The 26,912-nt window shown below is 42.6% G+C and overlaps 1 protein-coding gene across 4 annotated transcripts in view; it reads right to left on the bottom strand.

Annotated features, from left to right (window-relative positions):
- LOC120026928 (thyroid hormone receptor beta-like) overlaps positions 1-26,912 on the bottom strand; it is a 107,247-nt gene that overhangs the window by 13,959 nt on the left and 66,376 nt on the right. For all 4 annotated transcript variants that reach the window (XM_038971699.1, XM_038971697.1, XM_038971700.1 and 1 more), the window contains exons 2-6: positions 13,486-13,542; positions 13,231-13,303; positions 12,906-12,959; positions 2,946-3,046; positions 2,573-2,720 (exon numbers count right to left, since the gene is read on the bottom strand). In XM_038971699.1, the coding sequence (XP_038827627.1) occupies positions 2,573-2,720; positions 2,946-3,046; positions 12,906-12,959; positions 13,231-13,237 (310 nt within the window). In that variant the 5' untranslated portion in view covers positions 13,238-13,303; positions 13,486-13,542. The remainder of the gene's footprint in view (positions 1-2,572; positions 2,721-2,945; positions 3,047-12,905; positions 12,960-13,230; positions 13,304-13,485; positions 13,543-26,912) is intronic.

Consider the following 26,912-nt stretch of genomic DNA (forward strand, 5'->3'; position numbering starts at 1 on the left):
GTGTTTGTGTGGGTTATTATTTAAATCAGTATTTCTCTTTTTGACAAAGCACACTCTGATTTTCTATTCTGTGTAGAACCTCAGGAAGCAGTTGCTGGTGGATGCGAAACAAAGGTGGACATCACATTTCCGGCACTTGGCTTTTGGTGTACATGTGCACCCTGGTACCTTGCATCTCCCCTTCTTTTCAGCCATAATCCTCCAGTGGGCTGTAGCATCCAGTAGCACATTAGAGACTGGAATTGGAGCAGCGGGTCCTTTTCTCCTCTTCTCCTCATACTCACCAGCAATTGTGGAACTTGGACAACCTTTCCTGCGCTCCAGACTCTTTCCACTTTTCAAATCAAATTGTATTGGTCACATACACGTGGTTAGCAGATGTTAATGCGAGTGTAGCGAAATGCTTTGCATAGACCTTCAGCGATGTATGACTTGAAGGTATAGACCTTCACAATCTCTTCTGTAGAGCAGCCAGGTGGTCATGATGATCATATCCAGGAAGTGGAACACCAGCCAGTGGAACCACTTCTTTGGTCTGATTTTGTTCCGGTACAGTGCAATCAGTGTGCCAAGCAGATCCACGCCACCCATATTCTTGTTGTATTCTTTCACCACAGCAGGGCAGGGGACTTTGGTGATCATCTTTCGCTTGCGATCCCACATGTCAACCTCGGTGACTGGGTGGGTTCCAGTGTAATCACTCAGAAGGGTCACTGAGCGGTTATCGTACCACTTCACGATGTGCAAGGTGGTTTCTCCAACCACGGCCATCTTCTGTTCAAAAGATCCACGTCCTGCTCTCTTCAGCACAGCATCGCACATCAAGTTGACGCCTGGTATTCTGCTGCCACGAACAGTACCAGTGCAGTGAATTCCCTGCTGAGCCAGTGTGAGCACAAGAGGGACACTCGTAAACCAGTTTCTACATCTTCATCCTCAGACCCAGTCTCATTGTCAACAGACAGGCATTCTCCTTTAAAAAAGAAAGCAGGAAGCACAAATTTGAATGTGTCATATACCCTTCTTCATTCACTGACACACATTACTTTTCTGACTGACCCCTAACTGACCCCTGACCTCCTAACTGTCTCTCAAACCTGATTCAGGGATCCAATCTCCTGACTCTCTTCAAGCTCACTGTCCTCACTGTCACTCCTCAAGCTCACTGTCCTCATTGTCACAGGGAATGACCCTAACTGCTCAGTCATGTTCCTTCCGCCCATACAATGTTCTTGTGTCCATTTCCTGTAAGTATCAGTAGATAGTAAAGTAAAAACATTGACTATGGTCATAATTATGCATCCGAGCACATCTCCACACACAAAAGTGGTCTAACTGCACAATGTTGCCCTGAGGCAACGAACCAAAAAACACAGTTTTAGTATATAAATAAAATAAGTCTTTAAACAATCAAACATACTCCTTTACATACTCATGCACATATATTTTATATAAAGTTATTTCAATTTAAACATGTTAAAAAGTGATTTTATCTTACCAATTGGTGGCACTGTGTCACATGCAGCGTTGCTTCCTGAAAGGACTGCTCCACCCCCAGACAAAAGGCCACACCCATTTCAGCCCCTCATTTCATTGGACACAGACAGTCAGGTGATATATATATATATTTTTTTAATTCAATGGACAGTGTGAGGTCCAAAAATGTAGTTTATTGCCTGAGGGCAACACCATGCCATAGAGGGTTGAGTTTAAAATCGTTGACATAGTGTTGTAGCTGGTCCCATCAGATAATCTGGCACACGTTAGCCCTATGCTAACCTCACCAGGTGGCTGTGATTTTTCCTATCACAAATTCTTCATCAGATTAAACTCTTTCTCCACTGGAAGTTAGGTCAACTCAGCCACCAGACTTGGCCGACTTGACCTATTTTAAGAAATTACATTTTCTAATGTAAGTAAGCAAGTATGGCCCCATACAATTTACAATACACACAAGATACAATTTAAAACATATACACTCTGCCTCTGATATTTACACTGATATTCTCATCATATCCATCATGAAAAAAGATTGTCAATAAATAAATAAATAAATACTAATACAAATTCAAGTAAAAACAGAAAACATTATAGAAATGATAGACATTACACAATAAAATAGGACTTTTTTGGATCTAAGAATGTATTAGCTTTTTAGAGTATTTGTAAAGAGTAACATTTAACAACGAGGTTGGTTGGCAGTCTATATCTGTTACGATGAGTCATGACATTAGTTATCCCTATCTCTGTACTCTGAAGTAGACAGGTTAAGCAGCTCTCTGTGATGAGCCACCTGGCAGGCCAGGCACGGTCATCAAGTTCAGTAAGCAGATCTCTCAGGTAGATTGGAGCGTATATATAGACACATTTTTTAGCAATCAGAAGTAGCGCTAGTTAGTTAATTTTTTTGTTTTTTTGTTGCTGCTATTGGAGTGGTAGTGAATGTCCTCTCAATTAAATAGGAGAACTTTAATATTAGGCTACATTAATATACTTCTCTCTCACTCTAGAAGAGGGAAGATCCTCTATAAAAGGTATTCTGGGGATCTCAACTAAGCAGAATACTACTTACAGTCTGTTGCCATGCCGACAGCGATGCACTTCTTGAAGCGACATTCCTGGCACTGGTTCCTGGTCACCTTATCGATGATGCACTTCGCCTCGTACTTACATGCGTACGTTGGGTTCAGGTTCTTCTGGATCGTCCGCCGGAAGAAACCCTTTGGAAAAAAAGATAAAAGGAATATTTGAAACACAATGATCTGCAACATTCTATCAGTCTAAGTTCAGGTTGGTGGCAGTGGTAATGGAATATTTATTTGAATTCAATTATCATCTCTTATCCATCAACTGAATTTCTCCTTTTTAATTGATACTATGTCAGCGAGTTAAGTGTTGGTATTATTAGATATGTTATTATTACATATGTCCACTGTTGGTATTACCTTGCATCCTTCACAGGTGATACAGCGATAGTGATATCCTGTAGCTTTGTCCCCACATACCACACATAACTCGTCCTTGTCCAGGTAACTAGGGATGTACCCTAACAGAAGAGAAAGATATCAAATGTAAACACACCATATAGGCCAGTGATGATCCGTTAACAGGGACACCATTTCCTGGATACAAACAGCATTAAGAAACAACCAATTATGTATGCCAGGAATGCCTGTATTGTTGGCAGAAAAATGTCCCTATGAGATAATAAAGTATTAATTTACTACTGTCTGACCACAAGCAGACCACTGAACATTATATTTTTAGACAAAGCAACTTAGAAACAAAGAGGTGAATTCCAACAGATGTATTTAAGATTGACATCATTCATTTCAACACAAAGTTCTCCAAAAAGGCCTAAAGCGTGTAGCATTAACAAGTTAAGAAGCAGAGTTAACAAGGTAGGATCAGTGAGGGAGGTGATCCAGCCCGGACACACGAGCAGGGTGAATGCAGGTGGGGGGTAGGAGGGGGTGGGGGCAGAGGTCAATAAATGATCAATACTAGTCGAGGGAAGTCAGGGCCAAACCATCAACAGGCACGCTCCAGCCTTCTGTTACCCTTTCTGTAGGCCTTCTCCCTGCACCAGCAATCCACACACACACACACACACACACACACACACACACAAAATGCAACAGGTCCTCCGGCTCCTGGTCAGTTCTGGCACGGTATGACACCTTAGGTCGACTTGGATTTACTGCAATTAGTCCAAACTAAAGCCTGATCGAAGGAGCTCAGGTCGTCAAGACAATTAATATCCACCCGTAGCAAACCATTATGACAGACGCTAAGAACACTGTTCAGGACAATCAAACGCAGAGACATGCTGACAGTCAATTCATACGTTTGTCAACAAGTTTTCAATGTCCATGGACTCGTAATATGCTGGTGGCCTGAATTTGCCTTTAAACTTCAAGAATTTGAAAGTGAATATATAGTTCAACGTACATAACTACAAACTGTGCTAATGGTTTGACTCACCAACTGATAAACTCACAGACCTCAGTGTTTCGGTGGTAATAACCATATAGTATCAGAATCACTACGATTATAGTGTATCAAGAGTCATTACGATATTATATATACACATACGAGCAAGGTTCAACACCGCAACGGTTTGCAATGAGATAAAGCACTGTTCAAGCCAAACTAGACTAGTATACATCAAATACTGTTACACACTACATACAATACAGCAATATCAGGTCAGATGTAGTCAATCAAAAGGAGATATTTGTGCACCTGTCACACGTCTCTACAACTGCACTCCAACACAGGCTGTCAGGCCGTCACCCCATCACACCACTGGGTTAGTCCCTACCTTTCAGCTTGTCATGCCATCACACTATCCCTAGTTCCTTCCAGCTTGTATTACCATAAGTGCTAGTCCCAATTCCCTACCTTTCTTGTTAACCTCTTGCATCCACTGCATGTGGGAGAAGTCAGGCTTCCCCTCAGAATAGTAGTCGGGCTGGTGGTGGTAGTGGCTGAGAGGCACTTCCATGTTGCAGTTTTCACTTTTGAACACGGGGTTGGGTCCTGGGTAGGAGCAGGCGTAGGGCTGGCTAGGGGGCCAAGCCTGCTCCATGCAGGGAGGGTGGATCTGGTGCATGGGCTGGGGCTCACAGTGCCCGTACCCCCCGGGACCATCACCTCCATACATGCAGTACTCCCCACCACCCAGCATCGGGTAGCCACCGCCCACGCCATGAGGCATCTCATACATGTCAGGCATACAGTAGTTCATGATGGCCAGCGACTGCACCGAAGGCAGGTAGGCACATACAAAAGGCTGACGAAGGCAACAAAAAAAGAAGAAAAAAAGCAGACTGGAGACAATGTTACGTATCAATTCAGCGCTAAGCGTGATTAATTCAGCGTTAAGTTCAAGTAGGGTAAATTAATAATTAAACGATTGATATGGATATGATAAGAAAGATGTGTACGGAGCAGGTAGGGGCTATGTTGGTAGAATGTGTCTTATATACTGAGTCCTTGGCCCACCCCTACAGTACAACATCTAGCACCTGCCCCGCCCGTCCTCGACCGGCCCCACCCCAAAACACAGTGCCCTCTCAGCCGAATGGGGCAGGAGCTTTATGACGACATGGGGTTTCTAATCTGACTCTGTCAATCCTAGAAGTGGAACAGACAGACAGCAACAAGATGGTGATGTTCTCGCAGATTAAAGCCTTGCACTCAAGGCTGTGATGTGTCTCACCAACCACCACCACCTAGTCATACACATATGGTGGTGCTGTGCCGCTGGCGGAAGTTAACAACGAACAAAGACAGAACAAAATAACAAAAAAAAAGTAATCTGAAATACTTTTCTGTATGAATAAGTAGTAGCTGACAGTCTCGGTAGAAGTTTGGTTCGTCAACACCTGAGGAGTCAATTCAATTTGACAATTAGATCCGGATGATCAACAATATCATTCACATTACAGTTCAAATCTTGGAATAATCGGGTTTAGCCTTCTTAGGCCTATTTCAGTGATTTATGCCACGCATAAACTCAGAAAACCTGTCTTTGTTGAACAAACATCAATTAACATCAATCAACATTAATCCCACTTCAACAAACTTTTCACTGGTAGTAAAGTCAAATTTAGACTTCACTTCAGACTAGAATAGAATAGTTCATTCAAAAGGGTTAATTTATGCCAGGATTTTCCTTTGATTTCCTTTGATGGCCACTGGCAAGCTGGAAGAGTGTGCTCTTCACAGATGAATCCCGGTTTAAACTGATGGCAGACAGTGTGTATGACATTGTGTGGGCTAGCGGTTTGCTGATGTCAACGTTGTGAACAGAGTGCCCCATGGTGGCGGTAGGGTTATGGTATTGGCAGGCATAAGCTACGGACAACGAACACAATTGCATTTTATCGATGGCAATTGGAATGCACAGAGATACTGTGATGAGATCCTGAGGCCCATTGTCGTGCCATTCATCCACCGCCATCACCTCATGTTAGCATGGTCCCATGACGCAAGGATCTGTACACAATTCCTGGAAGCTGAAAATGTCCCAGTTCTTCCATAGAATGCATACTCACCAGACATGTCACCCATTGATCATGTTTGGCATGCTCTGGACCGACGTGTATGACAGCATGTTCCAGTTCCCACCAATATCCAGCAATTTAGCACAGCCATTGAAGAGGAGTGGGACAACATTCCACAGGCCACAATCAAGAGCCTGATCAACTCTATGCGAAGGAGATGTGTCACGCTGCATGAAGCAAATGGTGGTCACACCAGATACTGACTGGATTTCTGATCCACGCCCCTACCTTTTTTTTAAGGTATCTGTGACCAACAGATGCATATCTGTATTCTCAGTCATGTAAATTCCATAGAATAGGGACTAATGAGTTTATGTCAATTGACTGATTTCCTTTAAATGAACTGTAACAGTAAAATCTGTGAAATTGTTGCACGTTGCATTTATATTTTTGTTCAGTGTACTTATTAATAAGATTCAATAAATGATTATTGACATATTTTCATAACTTTATTTTGATTAATTTATTCATACTATTTCATCCTTCCACGAGATATAGCTCCAACACAAATCTACGGTTGCTACCTAAGTCGGCTAGTTGTTCGTTCTATCAGTTCGGTTGCCAGAGACGCGACTCAGTCGTTCAGTCTTTTTGTTCTGTATCTATGGACGCGACCCAGTGGTTCGTTCTAAATGTTCCATTGCCATACTGGCTGGCAATGTTCTTATCCCTTGCTTGATAGCCAACTACGGTTAACTTACAGTCACGTCAAACAGTGCAGCCAGAATAACAGCAAAGTAGCTGCATTTGCATAAGCTGTTTTTTCTAGTGACATTTGGATACATCCATAACAATGAGCTAATGAGGCGCGATTTCACCTGGCATAGAAAATGTGCTCTCTTGTCAGGTCACTGTTGTTCAGAGTAGCTAGCCAACAACACAGCTAACACAATCACTTCAAACTGAAGCTGGAAAGACTGCAAACTAGCAGCATTTCGTTTAGTTTTACCTGTTTTCTATTGACATTTCTTTGTATATATCCATAAAAATTATGCCAGCTGATTCATGAGTTCGACTGGCTGAGAAAAGCTGTCTGCCTGTCTGTCTCGTCCCAACACGTTCATTACTATGGGACAGCTGGAGATCGAATTTCAATATTGAAAGACAGACAGCAAGTTATATACAAATCTCCACTGTTGAAAACCAAATGCTAGTCTAAAAGAAATTGCTTGGCTGGGCTGATGAGACAGTGGATTGCGCAGTGAGATGGAACAGAGTAAATAGGCATTTCAACGTCATAGATTTAGCCGGTGGTAATTTATGGAGTAGACACTAGCTGGAATGCGGTTTTAACCAATCAGCATCCAAGATTAGATCCATAATTCCCTATAACACACAGTATATTTGCACGGTAGAATTCAATGGCTATAGTTCATTCTTACATGTTCTGTTTGAGCTGCTTTTGAAAGCAGAAGTCGAATTGAAAATATTATTGGCATTGTTGAATTTGATTTTCATAATAGCAAGCTAGGACTGATGGTTTGGTTAGCCAGGCAACTACTGTACCTATCTAGTAACCTTGCTAGCTACTTCAGTGGATGTTGAACACATTTCTACCGGTAAATGTGTTAAATTATAGTCATTGTATAAAAGGGATAATCAACTCGGGGCTCTATAGATTCTTTGGGAAATAATGCAACTCTATGGAGGGTAAGTTCCACTCTGCTAGCGGGTCATGGAACACATCTTTCACGTTGTTCACAATTTTCCAGAGAACGCATAGCCCCTGGTTGATTATCCCTTGTGTTGAACCTTAAATACGTTTAGATTAATTATTACATAAATGCACACATATTTACAGACAAAATAACAATTTCTTTATTTTCATTACTAGACTAATGAATCAAAAGATAAAAGCGCATATAAGGCGATTCTGAACAATCAATGAATTAATCAAAGAAGATGCTGAACAGACGTGTGTTTGCGAGACAAAGACAAGAGGCGCACTATAGTCACTTAACCACAGTGGAGGTGTCCCAAATGGCACCCTATTCCCTTTGTAGTGCACTACATTTGACCAGAGACATTAGGGGAATAGGGTGCCATTTCCGATGCAACCAATGGATCCATAAAAATACCCTTCTAAAAATATGTATCCACGTGACCAGCCATCCTATCTTAACCAGTGACACAACACCGGAGTGGGCTCAGACGACTGTGGCTAAGACTGCAACACGATCAACACATAACAGCTGCTAAAAGTAAGGCCCTTTGAGGCAAATCTGCTCCTAAAGTGGCCCTTGATACCAGTTTAACTTTTTGATGAGGTGAAGTCCTCCGTGGCCCTTAATCTCATTTGTGTTTCTTAGACGCTTGACAGTTTCTGTCTCGAGTCCTCTATCAGACAATATAACTCCAGTCAATACTCTGCAATCTGTTCTAGATAAGGGTATTATTCTCAGTTTGGGGTGTTGTTGCCCATCTGTCTTTTTTGTTCATGTTATTTGTATCTAGTGTAACTATTTCTTCATCTGAGGAATCGATCGCTTTAGAGCTAGAACTTGTTTTTAACCTGACGTTTGAGGGCGTTACACAACACTACTACTATCAGAATCACCTTTATTCGCTAAGTACATTTACACATAACCATCATTTATTTTACTTGGTAATATGGTGCTGCTAGCAGTAGACAACATATAGAGACAGCAACAGAAAGAGGAATTTAGACACAGTTTAAATACATTATACACAAAAACGATAAGTGACCATAGAACATACAGTGAATTTGAGTTTTACACTGAATTGAAACAGACCATAAACACACTTCACATTGATCAACTTTCCTTTGGGATTGCATACTTTCTGGACCAATATTGCCAAGTATATAACATAATCATTAATTATATAACTCTTACAGAAACACAAAAGATGTCTGATCTATACTCGTTTTTTTTTTGCCTGAGTTGCCATCAAACATGAATTCAATCAAAACCTTGAAACCCTATTATTGATTTGTGGTTGAAATCTGGGTTGAAATTAGACCAAAGCTGTGTACATGAATTGCTTTTACAAATTCAACCAACTAACAACGTTAATGCAACGTTATTACGTTGATAAAGAACGCTTAAAAAAAATTGCTCAGCTATGTTGACTCAATGAATTTGTTCAACACAATGTTTCAATAGTAATGAATTCAAACAGATCCTTCAAGATTCAATTACTTAATTGACTGATCAAATAAAAGGTTAATTAATTCGTTCATTTGGACTACTGGGTTGCACCACCATGAAATGAACATCTCAATGGTACTAAGTGTTACTGAGTAGTAAACGTTTCAGAGAGCAGAGTTTTTTGCATCCACTCTTCTGACGACTCCATCTACGAGCTCGAGCTGCTTACCACTAAAACCCCAAACACCAAGACATCAACATTCATTCAACAATCAAATATGGTATTGCAAAGGCATCATTTCAATCTTAGATGCCATGCACCCACCGTAGATATTCTATTTGTTCATAAACAGCATAAAATCGCTCTTTCACTCAATTAAAATCTCTCCTGAATAAAAAATACATATGTAAAAAAAAATGAAGAAAAAAGAATATCTCCCTCTAAACATAAACACTAATATCTACTCAAAACTCACCCAAAGATTGGGATCTTTTTTGGAGCAAGTATGATTGTTCCTCCAGACCCAGGCACTGCCAGTGATAATGCTAGGGTTGAACCGTTAACTGATCCACAGAGGTGAGGTGACTGTTGTTCCCATGCGTTAATACATTCAAGGATAAACATTAATTATGCTATTTCTGTTGTATTTCTGAGGTCTCACAGAAAGGTCAGCGGATCTATGGATATGGGTATATACAGTATATCCTCTTGGTGGTAATGCCCCAAGGCCCAACCTTGGTTGTCCAGTCCAGTCAAGTCCGTCCAGGTTCTCAACAGCAACACTCCAGGGAGAGCCTTCAACCTCGTTCCTCAGCACCTGTCGATACTGGAAGCCGAAGCAGGCTTTTCGCTAATATATTCCCTCCCTGATCGATCACTTGAGGTCTCAGAGGGTTCAAAGCTGGTCAACAACAATTTTCAGATGGCAGGCTTCAGTCTTGCAAGGATAGGGCCTGGTTTGACATGTTATCCTGAGCCAGATGTCCCCATCCAACACCGTGTTACCTGAGGAGGACACTAGGCTAACACCAGGCCCCGGGCAACCTTCCCCTCACAAGGCCTGGGTGAGCCGAGGCAAACCGTTGGGAGAGCCTCAATGATTCTCAATGAACACTCCAATGTTCACCCCAAAGTGAGTGTGACTAAAGTCTATTAGGTTTATCACTATATTAGCTCACAAGGTGTCAAGTGTGTTAACAACAAGAACATGATGGTCTTTTCCTGGGGCTTTCTGCTAATGACACTTATATTTTCTGGTACTAAATTAAACATATATTCTTTACACTTCCGTTAATATTGGTAGCTAGTGTGATAATTTGAAGATCCATAGTTGGTTATCCATAAAGTAATTTGTGCCACAACAGTGCACAGTGCTGCCGGATCATGTTCAGCGTTATACCTACTACTACATCTACTACTACTAGATACCTTTTCAGTGGGAAATGTCTACACATTATCGACCTGCTCACAGGGGAAGCCTACTCAGAAATGGAATTATGGTGTTTGGTGAATCTCAGGCAATGGTGTCATAGTTAATGACAAGCAGATGCTAGTAGTCAATACTGCTATTCAGGCCCAAATCACCTAACATGTCGGAAACTGATTGTGTAGCTCAATAATGTCACTAAGAAATTTAAAATATGCTATTATCTGGTACATTGTCTTGAACAGATATTTGGACAAAGGCGTTAAGGTTAGCGGTTGGTGACAGTGGCCAGGTAACCAAAACCAAACCATGGAATGATGTATTTTCTCATCCATAGATAAGGGGTAAGGAAACAAATATGTTATTTTCTAATTTGGGTGAACTGTCCCTTAGACTCTCTGTTAATTTGTGTTAGTATGTGCTAATGCTAATCTGACATCTGTACACCAAATGGACAACAAAACAACAGCAGAATGAGTCATGACGACCAGAAACACTTTAATTTTGGGGATAAATAAATGTGAATCCAGTCTCATCATCACCCTCCATTCCACTTCTCCTGTTCTTACCTATCAAGACGTACTGTATGACGCAATGACTCAATGATGCAGTGACGTGCCCCTAATGACACCCAATGCACTAGTTTTGACCAGATCTTCTTTGGGCTCTGGTCCTTCACTGCCATTTGAGATACAGTAACTAACTGATGCCTTGACAGAATTATCTAGCATGTAAGACAAAGCTATTAGGAAAAAAGTCCAAATGACAAGCCCTTGAACAACCTTGAAGGGTTGATACTGCAATATAATATAACTATACAACTGGTCAAAAGTTTTAGAACACCTACTTATTCAATTTTCTCTCTCTCTCTCTGTCTCTCTCTCTCTCTGATTGAGAAAACGAAAGAGGGAGAGGAGCGAGACAGAGGGGGAGAGAAAGAGAGATGGACAGACATTCAAAAGGTTTCAGTTAGAGCTACAGAACAGACAGACAGAACCACAGTTGGCATGTTGTGTCCCGCATCCATCTGGATGAGAGACAGAGAACTGAATTATTCAAAACGGAACCTAAAAATGGAGCACTAAAAGGGGGGAGTGTGTGGAGGGGGTGGGGGTGGGTTGAATGGGTTCATGAAATAGAATGAATGGGTTCATGAAATAGCACACTATCAGCCTTTGGGTAAAATTATTTTTGTAGAAGAGAAAACCACACAATTATACTACTTTACCCGGAAACAATACTGAAGCAGCCCTCTATGTTACCCATGGCAAAAGGAGTGACACGTGAATGCCTTTGACCTCATCACTGCACACTGATCCTCTGCCAGGTAACAGTAACAAACAGCTAACATTCATGGCTCTGCCTAAGGCTGTGAGGCTGAAACGTTGGCACAAAAAATATATATTTGACACTTTGCAAGCGCAGTGTGCAGAAGAGCTTCTCCTCTTTAAACAGTGACAGAGAGGACCCAACCAAACCCTGTCTGTTTCCATATTCAGCCTGGACGTTTCCACATGAATAAAACACAGACACAGAGAGTACCCAGCTGGCATGACGCTATCTCTCTCCCACGCAGACATGACTATTTAGTTCAGATCTCTGTCAGTAAGGCCAGCGGACACACACACATACACACAGCTTTCCGAGAATGAAAGGGAAGATCAAGGTGCATCTGAAATGGGGAAATGATTTAATGATTGGATCTCTAATTCATATGTGAGCTGCTATACAGTGGTTTAGAATGTCACTGACTGTTCTGACTGTTCAGAATACCTCAACCGTATGACATACACATATATTAGATCAAATCGAGTTCAATAGGGTCAGATACCTTTCAATAGTACATGTCATTCTCCCAATGACAAAATATATTCTGAGAGCACACTTTAGTGCAGTGTTTCTTCACTGTTGTTCAACTACCCCCAATGTAAGACTTTCCCCCTGAACCCCATCATGAAAAAACACTACTTTACTATAACCCCACAACCCAGACAGACAGTATAGAATAGAGAAGTATGAGGATGAGGAACAGGACTTTGTAGATAGATAGAATGACAGGGAGGAATGCAACTGTACTATGTAGATCACAGGAGGTTGGTGGCACCTTAACTGGGGAGGACAGGCTTGTGGTAATGGCTGGAGCAGAAGGAGTGGAATGGTATCAAACACCATGTGTTTGATGCCATTCCATTGATCCGTTCCAGCTATTACCACAAGCCTGTCCTCCCCTCAGCAGCCAACACTGATGTAGATACATAGACAGCTAGAACTGTTGAGAGGGAGGTATAGAACTGTACCATTTTGCAAGGCCTCATGTTTCCAGCGGGGGGTGGTGCATTTGTCTCCTTGCTCTAGAAACGAGAAGCAGAAAGCATTTAGAAACAGAAACAGTCTCTTTTTGTGAGCGTCACAGCACAGCATAGCACAAGACAGCACAGCATGCCACACTCGCCTGGGTCAAAAGCCCTGATGACATTCATTTCAATTTAATGCAGTAAACAAAACCCCCCCCACAGATATTGACCCAGTCCAGTGAGGCATTCTGTGCTGTGACATGCGCCCCCCCAAAAAGACTGTTCCTACAGAGTAGATGAATACTTCAATGTATTTTAAAAGTGTTACCTGACATGCTGCTGGGCTTCAGGGCCTAGACACCATTCTCATACCCTCCCCTGCCTTCTGATACTGGCCTGGGCTGGAGGGAGATAGAGCTGGAGATTACATGGACAACTCACTGAAAACATAGCACTTAAACGTAACTCTCTAGCTCTCTGTATTCCCAGTCAGTTTCTATGAGATCAGTATGACATTGTTAACTATACAGAAGGTACCCAGAGCCGTGTATAGATGAGTGTCTCTGATGGCACTTATTCTCACCTGTGTGCGGAGTGTCAGAATACCCCACGGTGATGCGTCGGCTTACACCATTGGAGCCTGAAAGACATATGAAGGGTTTTGTTCGATTTGCTTAAGAAGGCTTAATTTGTGTGTATATAGGCTATGAATGATGATCCCAACATCTCAACCAATACTGAAGTGATGCAAAGCAAACTGTCTGCTGACAAAAACAATTGCGGAGGGAAAGTCTGTTTGCTCAGTTGCTCTTTCAAACAGACAGAACTTTGTAGTAGAGTTTGTTAGTAGAATGCCTTTCAGGTCAGATTCAGCTCTGTTGTTGTTATAGGTCACAGTCTTGGCCCCCCGAGGAACAGGTCTCCTATGCCAAGTGTGCCCTAGACATGCTTCCCACAGCGACACCTAGTGGACATAGATGGAACTTCAACCACACACACACTCATATACACACACACAAGCACAAACACAGCTTTAAAGCCGTAACAGGGAGAACAACACACAACAGAGAAAGAGAGACTGTGACATACATGAAGATGCAGCCTATTGTCCCATACTGTGTACATAACGATGCATGATAGAAGACTTGGCTACAGCACATAACAATCATGGCTGTTGTATAGTATAGTATTAGGCTAGATGTAAATGTGCTGTGTGTGTGTGTGTGTGTGTGTGTGTGTGTGTGTGTGTGTGTGTGTGTTAGAGCAGCATAGAGTCAGTAAGTGGAATCAGAGAGCAGCAATGACAGCACATTAACACACACACACAGATACACGCACATTCTTGCGTACCACAGAAAGTGGTTCAGGTCAACTAAAACAACTCCATGGTTAAGTTTAAGCATTCCTTCCCAATGGTTAAGTTAAAGGTTCATGTTTGGATAGGTTGAAACCTCCCAAAATAAAAAACGAGGGCTTAGCACTGTGATTGAACCAGCGACCCTCGGAGCCGGAGCTCGCAGTTTACGGCTTCCGACAGCTCCGTCCACAACGCCCTAGCAAACCCCAAGCCTACTTGACGGTAATAGCGGTCACCATTGCCCCTAGTGGCCCGTTTTGAAGTAATCTACCGATGTCCTGCTTACCTGGATGGACGTCAAATTTTGCAGTGGATCTTGAGCGATCTGGCTGGTGTGTCCATGTCAATGTGTGTGTGGGTGTGTATTAGGGATTCATATTTTCCAGAAAATCTACAAAGTTTCAATACCGAGAATCATTTATATTTATGCCGAGAGTCCCGGGAAATACTACTAAAATCGGAAGCGCCCATACAGTAAAAAATAATAAAAAGTAACACAATAACATAACGAGGCTATATACAGGAGGTACCGGTACCGAGTCAGTGTGCGGGAGTACAGGTTAGTTGAGGTCATTTGTACATGTAGGTCGGGGTGAAGTGACTATGCATAGATAATAAACAACAAGTAGCAGCAGTGTACAAAACAAATGGAGGGGGTGGTTATCAATGTAAATAGTACGGTGGCCATTTGATTAATTGTTCAGCAGTCTTATGACTTGGGGGTAGATGCTGTTAAGGAGCCTTTTGCTCCGGTACCGCTATGACTCGGGTGACTGGAGTCTCTGACAATTTTATGGGCTGACCGCCTATTATATTGGTCCCGGATGGCAGGAGGCTTGGCCCCGGTGATGTACTGGGCCGTACGCACTACCCTCTGTAGCGCCTGACGGTCAGATGCCGAGCAGTTTCCATACCAGGCGGTGATGCAACCGGTCAAGATGCTCTTGATGGTGCAGCTGTAGAACTTTTTGAGGATCTGGGGACCCATGAGAAATCTTTTCAGTCTCCTGAGGGGGAAAAGGTTTTGTCATGCCCTCTTCACGACTGTCTTGGTGTGTTTGGACCATGATAGGTCGTTGGTGATGTGGACACCAAGGAACTTCAAACTCTCGACCCGCTCCACTACAGCCCTGTCGACGTTGATGGGCGCCTGTTCGGCCCGCCTGTTCCTGTAGTCCACGATCAGCTCCTTTGTCTTGCTCACATTGAGGGAGAGGTTGTTGTCCTGGCACCACACTACCAGTTCTCGAATCTCCTCCCTATAGGCTGTCTCATCGTTGTCGGTGATCAGGCCTACCACTGTTGTGTCGTCAGCAAACTTAATGATGGTGTTGGAGTCGTGCTTGGCCACACAGTCATGGGTGAACAGGGAGTACATGAGGGGACTAAGTACACACCCCTGAGGGGCCCCAGTGTTGAGGATCAGCGTGGCAGATGTGTTGTTGCCTACCCTTACCACCTGGGGGCGGCCCGTCAGGAAGTCCAGGATCCAGTTGCAGAGGGAGGTTTTTCTTGACACACTGCTCGCTTAAACCGGAAGCCAGCTGCACCATTGTGTCAGAGGAAACACTGTATAACTGGCGCCCGAAGTCAGCGTGCATGTGCCTGGCCACAAGGAGTCGCGATGGGACAAGGACATCCCAGCCGGCCAAACCCTCCCTTAACGACGCTGGGCCAATTGTGCGCCACCTCATGGGTGTTCCGGTCACGGCCGGCTGCGACACAGCCCGGAATCGAACCCAGATCTGTAGTGACGCCTCTAGCACTCTGATGCAGTACCTTAGACTGCTGCGCCACTCGGGAGATATCAAGGTATCTTAACGGGGACCAACTCTGTCCCCCAAAAATCTACTCTCATACCTTTTGTTGATCACACATTCTCAACCAAAGTTCACATGTGGGCAGTAATACAAGACAGCGCAGAGAAGCAGGGGAAATGTTATAAGGGTATTTTACAGGGGCACAACTTTGGTTTTAGAAGTGGGGGACATAATTATTATTATTCATTTTTATCCGGTCGGAAAAACAGCCTACCCGACCACTCGGAGGCATCCGAATGGTCCTAAAGCACAGTGTTGCCTCGTTTTGTATCATAAAACTGGGGAGGACAAAAATGCAATTTCAGGATGTCCCCCCATCCCCAGTGAAAGTTGTGCCCCTGGTATTTTGACATGAATAAGCGAAACGTGCTTTGATAATGCAACCTATGGATTACAGAATAAAGTTATACATTTTCATGCGAGACAGGAGTCAGGATTTGGGGTTTCAGTGGGATTGGGATGATAGGAAAATAGTTCAGGCTCTATATAAGGCTACTACTACTTGAGTCAATAGATAGATAATACACTTGATTTAGGCTACATTATTGCATGCTAAATGTTTCTGATTAGTGATAGATGAGCAAACAAATAAAGGAGCTACCAATTCCACCTGTCCAACCAGAGATCCATTAACCAAATATACAGACAGAGATTCAGTGAAACAAAATCACTTTGATTGATTATCAGGTCCCCTGTGGGAATCAAACCCACAACCCTGGCATTGCAAGCACCATGCTCTACCAACTGAGCCACACGGGACTCATCATTAGCACTCACCTCAATTAAGCTAACATTTCCCCAGCCTAATTGTTACCAAATATCTAAACGGAGATTCAGTGAAAACAAAGATCTGACATTGATTGATTTATCTATATGAGTCCCCCAAGTTGTCTTAAAGCAGCGCCATGGCTCTGTCCCAATCAAAATGGTGCTGAAATGATCATCTAGGTGACCACACACAGCTATTGCTTTAAAACGGTTGTATATGACTTTGGGAGTTTTAGTATAAGCAAGAATTTGAAACATGCCTTCAATTACAATATTCCAATATTTTCATCATTCAGTTGATCATAACTAAGGTGAATTTTCCTTTCTCTGCGCTTCTAAGCCCAATAGTCGTTTCCTCGTCTCCTCAGTCCGCTGCTACCCAACTCCGCCGCTCTGTTCTCAACACCAGTTTAAATCAATATAGCCTGCTGTTTTCTAGAAATCAGTTTTTTTTTCAGGTTCGGCCTCATTTCATTTCTGTGATGTCGGGCCAGGCCTGGGCTCGGGCTTCAGCTCGTCGGACAGGGATCTAATTTTCAGTTCTGATGACAACTCTAAACTGCATTCGGGTCTCGTGTGCAGTCCGGCAGTGTCAATTACAGTATGTGTATGCTTTGAATTTATGCAGACTTTGTGTGAATCAGTAAATCAGCTAGACTAAAGGCTTCCATGAGACAACCTGTTTGGATACTGTGCTATTAGATTTTTTGCCAATCTGCTGCTACAGATGTGTATTTTGTGGAATTGCATTAGTGCTACATTGGGGGAAAATGTGGTAATTGAAGAGTGTGAAGAGAAAATTGTAGAGGTGCCATCTTAGTGTGCACGTTTGCTATACACAACTCAAACCCTCCTCCCATAGCCCCCTCCTTTGATGAACAGCTGGCTGGAGGTGAAGTGCATAATGGGTACAGGGCATGGGGTGTGCAAACATCCACTAATACTTAGTTATTTACATCATTTTAAGGATAAAATGTTAATCTATCTACATGCAACTTGGCATCAGGACAATAATTGTAGCCTTATCAAAGGTAGCTGGGGAGTGCCTGTTGGCTGTAGTGGGGTTCATGGAAAGTTGTCTGTTGTGGTGTGTGTGTGTGTGAGAGTGGCTGACACAGCAGTGATAAATGAAAGATCAGTCTGGGTTAGATAGATATAGGGAGCAGTGGGTGGACAACATGTGTATGTGTGTGTGCCTTTATTATAGTTCCGCCATGATGATGATGGGGGCCATTTTCAATTACACTCCTCGATTCAAGCTTGGTAAATGAACTATCAGAACAACAAGACTTCCTATCCTTGTGTAATGTTTTGTGTGATAAAGCTCAAAGTGTGTGTGTGTGAGAGAGACAGAGTGTTGTCTGAATACACCCACTTGGTCCACAGATGGCCTTTTTTTTAAGGAAATCACTTGGTTGAGCGCTTTGGTGAATGTCTAATTATAATTTGGGCACATAGAGTCCCGAATTACCACAGTGATACTAATGGCTCTGAACACACACACACACACACACACACACACACACACACACACACACACACACACACACACACACACACACACACACACACACACACACACACACACACACACACACACACACACACACACACACACACACGCACGCCTGAGTCAGCTGGAGAGAGAGCGATAGAGCGAGAAAGAGAGCATGGTCTCTCCCCCCATTCCCCCAATGTCCTCCTCCCCTTTCACCTATCTGTCAAAGCCATGTGGTTTTGTACTTCTCTTGCTCACTCTATTTCAATGTCTCTCAAATGAGCTGCCTATTTGTTAGGTTTGAAAGAAGCTGATTGTTAAATCAATGGCAGAGTCAAGTACTTTAATCACCTGTGATGTGATGGTTAAAAGACGTGATAAGTGCCTTTCATGTACAGTGGGGCAAAAAGTATTTAGTCAGCCACCAATTGTGCAAGTTCTCCCACTTAAAAAGATGAGAGAGGCCTGTAATTTTCATCATAGGTACACTTCAACTATGACAGACAAAATGAGAAAAAAAAATCCAGAAAATCACATTGTAGGATTTTTAATGAATTTATTTGCAAATTATGGTGGAAAATAAGTATTTGGTCAATAACAAAAGTTTATCTCAATACTTTGTTATATACCCTTTGTTGGCAATGACAGAGGTCAAACGTTTTCTGTAAGTCTTCAAAGTTTTCACACACTGTTGCTGGTATTTTGGCCTATTCCTCCATGCAGATCTCCTCTAGAGCAGTGATGTTTTGGGGCTGTTGCTGGGCAACACAGACTTTCAACTCCCTCCAAAGATTTTCTATGGGGTTGAGATCTGGAGACTGGCTAGGCCACTCCAGGACCTTGAAATGCTTCTTACGAAGCCACTCCTTCGTTGCCCGGGCGGTGTGTTTGGGATCATTGTCATGCTGAAAGACCCAGCCACGTTTCATCTTCAATGCCCTTGCTGATGGAAGGAGGTTTTCACTCAAAATCTCACGATACATGGCCCCATTCATTCTGTCCTTTACACGGATCAGTCGTCCTGGTCCCTTTGCAGACAAACAGCCCCAAAGCATGATGTTTCCACCCCCATGCTTCACAGTAGGTATGGTGTTCTTTGGATGCAACTCAGCATTCTTTGTCCTCCAAACACGACGAGTTGAGTTTTTACCAAAAAGTTATATTTTGGTTTCATCTGACCATATGACATTCTCCCAATCTTCTTCTGGATCATCCAAATGCTCTCTAGCAAACTTCAGACGGGCCTGGACATGTACTGGCTTAAGCAGGGGGACACGTCTGGCACTGCAGGATTTGAGTCCCTGGCGGCGTAGTGTGTTACTGATGGTAAGCTTTGTTACTTTGGTCCCAGCTCTCTGCAGGTCATTCACTAGGTCCCCCCGTGTGGTTCTGGGATTTTTGCTCACCGTTCTTGTGATCATTTTGACCCCACGGGGTGAGATCTTGCGTGGAGCCCCAGATCGAGGGAGATTATCAGTGGTCTTGTATGTCTTCCATTTCCTAATAATTGCTCCCACAGTTGATTTCTTCAAACCAAGCTGCTTACCTATTGCAGATTCAGTCTTCCCAGCCTGGTGCAGGTCTACAATTTTGTTTCTGGTGTCCTTTGACAGCTCTTTGGTCTTGGCCATAGTGGAGTTTGGAGTGTGACTGTTTGAGGTTGTGGACAGGTGTCTTTTATACTGATAACAAGTTCAAACAGGTGCCATTAATACAGGTAACGAGTGGAGGACAGAGGAGCCTCTTAAAGAAGAAGTTACAGGTCTGTGAGAGCCAGAAATCTTGCTTGTTTGTAGGTGACCAAATACTTATTTTCCACCATAATTTGCAAATAAATTCATAAAAAATCCTACAATGTGATTTTCTGGATTTTTTTTCTCTAGTAGTTGAAGTGTACCTATGATGAAAATTACAGGCCTCTCATCTTTTTCAGTGGGAGAACTTGCACAATTGGTGGCTGACTAAATACTTTTTTGCCCCACTGTATCAGTCAATTCATGCTTTCATACAAGAGAACCCATCATGGTGATGTCCATTTAGGAATAGACCTTTTCAATGGGCCTTTCCTTCAAAGACAAAAGGTTTCTCTGATTGAGACACAACTGACGGAGCTCATGCTCAAGCTCCAAGATAAACCAGCAATATTTAATTTTCACTTTCTGTGTCAAAAACAACACACAATTTATTTTATTTTGGGCGCACTAGCTGTGTATATGCTATAGTAAACTCAGCAACAACAAAAAGTCCTCTCACTGTCAACTGCGTTTATTTTCAGCAAACTTAACATGTGTAAATATTTGTATGAACATAACAAGATTCAACAACTGAGACATAAACTGAACAAGTTCCACAGACATGTGACTAACAGAAATGGAATAATGTGTCCATGAACAAAGGGGGGGTCAAAATCAAAAGTAACACTCAGTATCTGGTGTGGCCACCAGCTGCATTAAGTACTGCAGTGCATCTTCTCCTCATGGACTGCACCAGATTTGCCAGTTCTTGCTGTGAGATGTTAACCCACTCTTCCACCAAGGCACCTGCAAGTTCCCGGACATTTCTGGGGGGAATGGCCCTAGCTCTCACCCTCCGATCCAACAGGTCCCAGACGTGCTCAATGGGATTGAGATCCGGGCTCTTCGCTGGCCATGGCAGAACACTGACATTCCTGTCTTGCAGGAAATCACGCACAGAACAAGCAGTATGACTGGTGGCATTGTCATGCTGGAGGGTCATGTCAGGATCAGCCTGCAGGAAGGGTACCACATGAGGGAGGAGGATGTCTTCCCTGTAACGCACAGCGTTGAGATTGCCTGCAATGACAACAAGCTCAGTCCGATGATGCTGTGACACACACCGCCCCAGACCATGACGGACCCTCCACCTCCAAATCGTTCCCGCTCCAGAGTACAGGCCTCGGTGTAACGCTCATTCCTTCGACGATAAACGCGAATCCGACCAGCACCCCTGGTGAGACAAAACTGCAACTCATTAGTGAAGAGCACTTTTTGCCAGTCCTGTCTGGTCCAGCGACGGTGGGTTTGTGCCCATAGGCAACATTGTTTGCCGGTGATGTCTGTTGAGGACCTGCCTTACAACAGGCCTACAAGCCCTCAGTCCAGCCTCTCTCAGCCTGTTGAGGACAGTCTGAGCACTGATGGAGGGATTGTGCGTTCCTGGTGTAACTCGGACAGTTGTTATTGCCATCCTGTACCTGTCACGCAGGTGTGATGTTCGGATGTACCGATCCTGTGCAGGTGTTGTTACACGTGGTCTGCCACTGCGAGGGTGATCAGCTGTTCGTCCTGTCTCCCTGTAGCGCTGTCATAGGCGTCTCACAGTACGGACATTGCAATTTATTGCCCTGGCCTCATCTGCAGTCTTCATGCCTCCGTGCAACATGCCTAAGGCACATTCACGCAGATGAGCAGGGACCCTGGGCATCTTTCTTTTGGTGTTTTTCAGAGTCAGTAGAAAGGCCTCTTTAGTGTCCTAAGTTTTCATAACTGTGACCTTAATTGCCTACCGTCTGTATGCTGTTAGTGTCTTAACGACCGTTCCACAGGTGCATGTTCATTAATTGTTTATGGTTCATTGAACAAGCATGGGAAACAGTTTTTAAACCCTTTACAATGAAGATCTGTGAAGTTACGAATTATCTTTGAAAGACATGGTCCTGAAAAATGGACGTTTCTTTTTTTGCTGAGTTTATATTGGGTATATGGTGCCATTTGTGACACACCCGGTGGCTGGGATGAGTGGGCCACCTAACGTGCAGTTATCAAAACTAACATATTCTCATCACATTAGTCTGGGAAGGATATAAGCAAAGTAGAAGTATCAATGAAAAGTACAGTACCATCTAACCAGCTACAAGGTTTTCCATGAGCAAGAATGACACCATTATAATGTCAAGAAGAGTTAACCCTAAGATCTGGTCTTGTGCTCATCTGGTCTTGTGCTCTGAGTAGGAAGGCTGACCTAGAATCAGTTCTGCCTTTTAGATTCTAATGAATAAGATTGCATGTGACAGAGGGGTTCTACACACTGTGATGTTGTCCAGCTCACCATCGAAAACACTGAACCCCCACAGAGAGGACCAGAGAACAGACACAGAGATTACAAATCTTACATAAACCTTATACAGAGAGAGAGAGAGAAAGAGAGAGTTTGAGAGCGAGAGAGAGAGGGAAAAAAAAGCCTTCGACTCAATTTGGCATGAGGGTCTGCTATACAAATTGATGGAAAGTGGTGTTGAGGGAAAAACATACAACATCATAAAATCCATGTACACAAACAAAAAGTGTGCGGTTAAAATAGGCAAAAAACACACATTTCTTCCCACCGGGCCGTGGGGTGAGACAGGGATGCAGCTTAAGCCCCACCCTCTTCAACATATATATCAACGAAATGGCGATAGCACTAGAAAAGTCTGCAGCACACAGCCTCACCCTAAAGTCAAATGTCTACTGATGATCTGGTTCTTCTGTCACCAACCAAGGAGGGCCTACAGCAGAACCTAGATCTTCTGCACAGATTCTGTCAGACCTGGGCCCTGACAGTAAATCTCAGTAAGAACAAAATAATCGTGTTCCAAAAAAAGGTCCAGTCGCCAGGACCACAAATACAAATTCCATCTAGACACCGTTGCCCTAGAGCACAATAAAAAACTATATATACCTTGGCCTAAACATCAGCGCCACAGGTAACTTCCACAAAGCTGTGAACGATCTGAGAGACAAGGCAAGAAGGGCATTCTATGCCATCAAAAGGAACATAAAATTTGACATACCAATTAGGATCTGGCTAAAAATACTTGAATCAGTCATAGAGCCCATTGCCCTTTATGGTTGTGAGGTCTGGGGTCCGCTCACCAACCAAGAATTCACAAAATGTGACAATCACCAAATTGAGAGACTGCATGCAGAATTCTGCAAAAATATCCTCTGTGTACAACGTAGAACAACAAATAATGCATGCAAAGCAGAATTAGGCCAATACCCACTAATTATCAAAATCCAGAAAAGAGCCGTTAAATTCTACAACCACATAAAAGGAAGCGATTCCCAAACCTTTTATAACAAAGCCATCACGTACAGAGAGATGAACCTGGACAAGAGTCCCCTAAGCAAGCTGGTCCTGGGGCTCTTTTCACAAACACAAACACACCCCCAGAGCCCCAGGACAGCAACACAATTAGACCTAACCAAATCATGAGAAAACAAAAAGATAATTACTTGACACATTGGAAAGTATTAAAAATAAAAACTGAGTAAACTAGAATGCTATTTGGCCCTAAACAGAAAGTACACCGTGGCAGAATACCTGACCACTGTGACTGACCCAAACTTAAGGAAAGCTTTGACTATGTACAGACTCAGTGAGCATAGCCTTGCTATTGAGAAAGGCTGCCGTAGGCAGACCTGGCTTTCAAGAGAAGACAGGCTATGTGCACACTGCCCACAAAATTAGGTGGAAACTGAGCTGCACTTTCTAACCTCCTGCCAAATGTATGACCATATTAGAGATACATATTTCCCTACACAGATGCACAAAGAATTCGAAAACAAACCCGATTTTGATAAACTCCCATATATACTGGGTGAAATACCACAGTGTGCCATCACAGCAGCAAGATTTGTGACCTGTTGCCACAAGAAAAGGTCAACCAGTGAAGAACAAACACCACTGTCAATACAACTCATATTTATTTTCCCTTTTGCACTTTAACCATTTGTACATCGTTACATCACTGTATATATACATAATTTGACATTTGTAATGTCTTTATTCTTTTGGAACTTCTGTAATGTTTACTGTTCATTTTGATTGTTTATTTCACTTTTGTATATTATCTACTTCACTTCCTTTGGCAATGTTAACATATGTTTCCCATGCCAATAAAGCCCCTTGAATTGAATTGAATTGAGAGAGCGAGAGAGAGAGAAAGAGAGAGAAAGAGAGTGAGAGGGAAAGAGAGAGGGAGCGAGGTGTGTGGTGCAGCTCATACCACTTGTTATCACGTCTTTATTTTACAGACAGAACCATTTTCATGCCAGAGTTTCTTGGAACAGCCAGAGGGACAAATAGTCTAATCTTTATTTGATTATAAAAAGAGTAAGAAAACAAAGAATCTGGAGTGAGCCTTGATGATGGGGCAAGCCATGTGTTTGTGTGTGAGAGTGTGTTTGTATTTATTACAGATCCCTATTAGCTCTTGCCAAGGCAGCAGCGACTCTGCCTGGGGTCCAGCAACATTAAAACCTCTTCGGGCTAGGGGGCAGTATTTTCACATCCGGATGAAAAGCGTGCCCAAAGTAAATTGCCTGCTACTCAGGCCCAGAAGCTAGGATATGCATATAATTGGTAGATTCAGATAGAGTGTTTTCTAAAGTTTCTAAAACTGTTAACAATGTCTGTGAGTATAACAGAACTAATATGGCAGGCCAAAACCTGAGAAAAATCCATCCAGGAAAAAATTAATTGAGGTCACTCTCTTTTCAATGGGTTTCTATGTGGATCTAGATTTCTGTGGCACTTGCTTGCAGTTCCTATCGCTTACACTAGATGTCAACAGTCTTTAGAAATTGGTTGATGTTTTTCCTTTGAGCAATGAAGAAGTAGGGCTGTTCAGAACGAGGGTCGAGTCTAGTGTACTGTTGTGGTTGGGGCGCGCGACCTGAAAGCTCGCTCCACTTTGTTTTCGTCCGGTATTGAACACAGTTTATCCCGTCTTAAATTTGATTGATTATTTACGTTAAAAAATACCTAAAGTTGTATTAGGAAAGTTGTTTGAAATGTTTGGAACAAGTTTACAGGTAACTTATTAGATATTTTGTAGTCATGTTGCGCGAGTTGGAACCGGTGTTTTTCTGGATCAAACGCGCCAAATAAATTGACATTTTGGAGATATAACGACGGAATTTATCGAACAAAAGGACCGTTTGTGATGTTTATGGGACATTTTGGAGTGCCAACAAAATAACTTCTTCAAAGGTATGGCATGAATTATATCGTTATTTCTGAGTTTTGTGTCGCGCCTGGCGGGATGAAATATGATTGTCTGTGTTTGTTTGATGGGGTGCTGTCCTCAGATAATCGCATGGTTTGCTTTCTCCGTAAAACCTTTTTGAAATCTGACACATTGGCTGGATTAACAACAAGTGTAGCTTTAATTTGTTGTATTGCATGTGTGATTTCATGAAAGTTTAATATTTATAGTAATTTAATTTGAATTTGGCGCTCTGCCATTCCACCGGATGTTGTCGAGGGGTTCCGTTAGCGGAACGTCTAGCCGTAACAGGTTTAAGGCAGTTAAATACAATTTAAAATATTACATGAAATTACATTTCAAAACACTTTTCACAATAACATAAAGTGTGTGCCCTCAGGCCACTACTCTACTACCACATATCTCCAATATAAAATCCATGTGTACGTGTGTGTAGAATGTGTGCCTTATTATGTGTGTGGGTCTCTTCACAGTCCCCGCTGTTCCAATTAAGGCTAGGCGTCCCGCTTGCGGGACAACTTCCGATGAAACTGGAGGGCGCGCAATTCAAGTAAATAATCATAAACATTATGGATATTAAACATTTAGGTACATACAAGTGTCTTATATCGGTTAAAAGCTTAAATTCTTGTTAATCTAACTGCACTGTCCGATTTACAGTAAGCTTTACAGCGAAAGCATGCCATGCGATTCTTTGAGGACGGCGCCCCACATGAAAATATTTTTCCACCGGCACAGATTTCATAAATTCACAAATAGCGATGAAATATTCACTTACTTTTTGAAAATCTTCCTCTGATTTGTCATCCAAAGGGTCCCAGCTATAACATGTAGTGTCGTTTTGTTAGATAAAATCCTTTATATCCCAAAAAGTCTTCAGTTGGCGCCATCGTTTTGAGTAATCTACTTGTTCAACATGCCAAGATAGGAATCCGAAAATGTACCCCTAAACTTTGTTTCAACAAGTCAAAATATGTTTCTATTTAATCGTCAGATACCATAAAATGTAATTAAACTATAATTTTCATACAGAAAGAAGTATGTTCAATAGGAAAGCGATATGAGCAGGTGCGCGTCCTCTTCATCTTGCGCGCATACACAAATTTCCAGTGTCCAGTGTCCCTGTAGTAAAACTGATATTTCCTACTCATTTTGGAAGAAACAAGCCTGAAACCTTGAACAAAGACTACTGATACCCAGTGGAAGCCATAGGAATTGCATAATGGGAGCTAGATTTAATTATTTCCCTGTATGTTCCATTGGAAGAGCATGGTCTGTCAAAAAAAAAAATTGTCTGGTTGGTTTTTCTTTGGATTTTCTCCTACCATATCTATTGTGTTATAGTCTCCTACATTATTTTAACATTTTAAAAAACTTCAGAGTGTTTTCTTTCCAATGGTACCAATTATATGCATATCCTGGCATCAGGGCCTGAGCAACAGGCAGTTAACTTTGGGCATGTCAGTCAGGTGGAAATTGAGAAAAATAGACCCTAGCCTGAAGAAGTTCATAAGGTGTATTGTTATGTGTTTTTTAAAATCTTATTCTACTGCTT

Source organism: Salvelinus namaycush, chromosome 32 (assembly GCF_016432855.1).
Source record: "Salvelinus namaycush isolate Seneca chromosome 32, SaNama_1.0, whole genome shotgun sequence".
NCBI classification, from domain to species: Eukaryota; Metazoa; Chordata; class Actinopteri; order Salmoniformes; family Salmonidae; genus Salvelinus; species Salvelinus namaycush.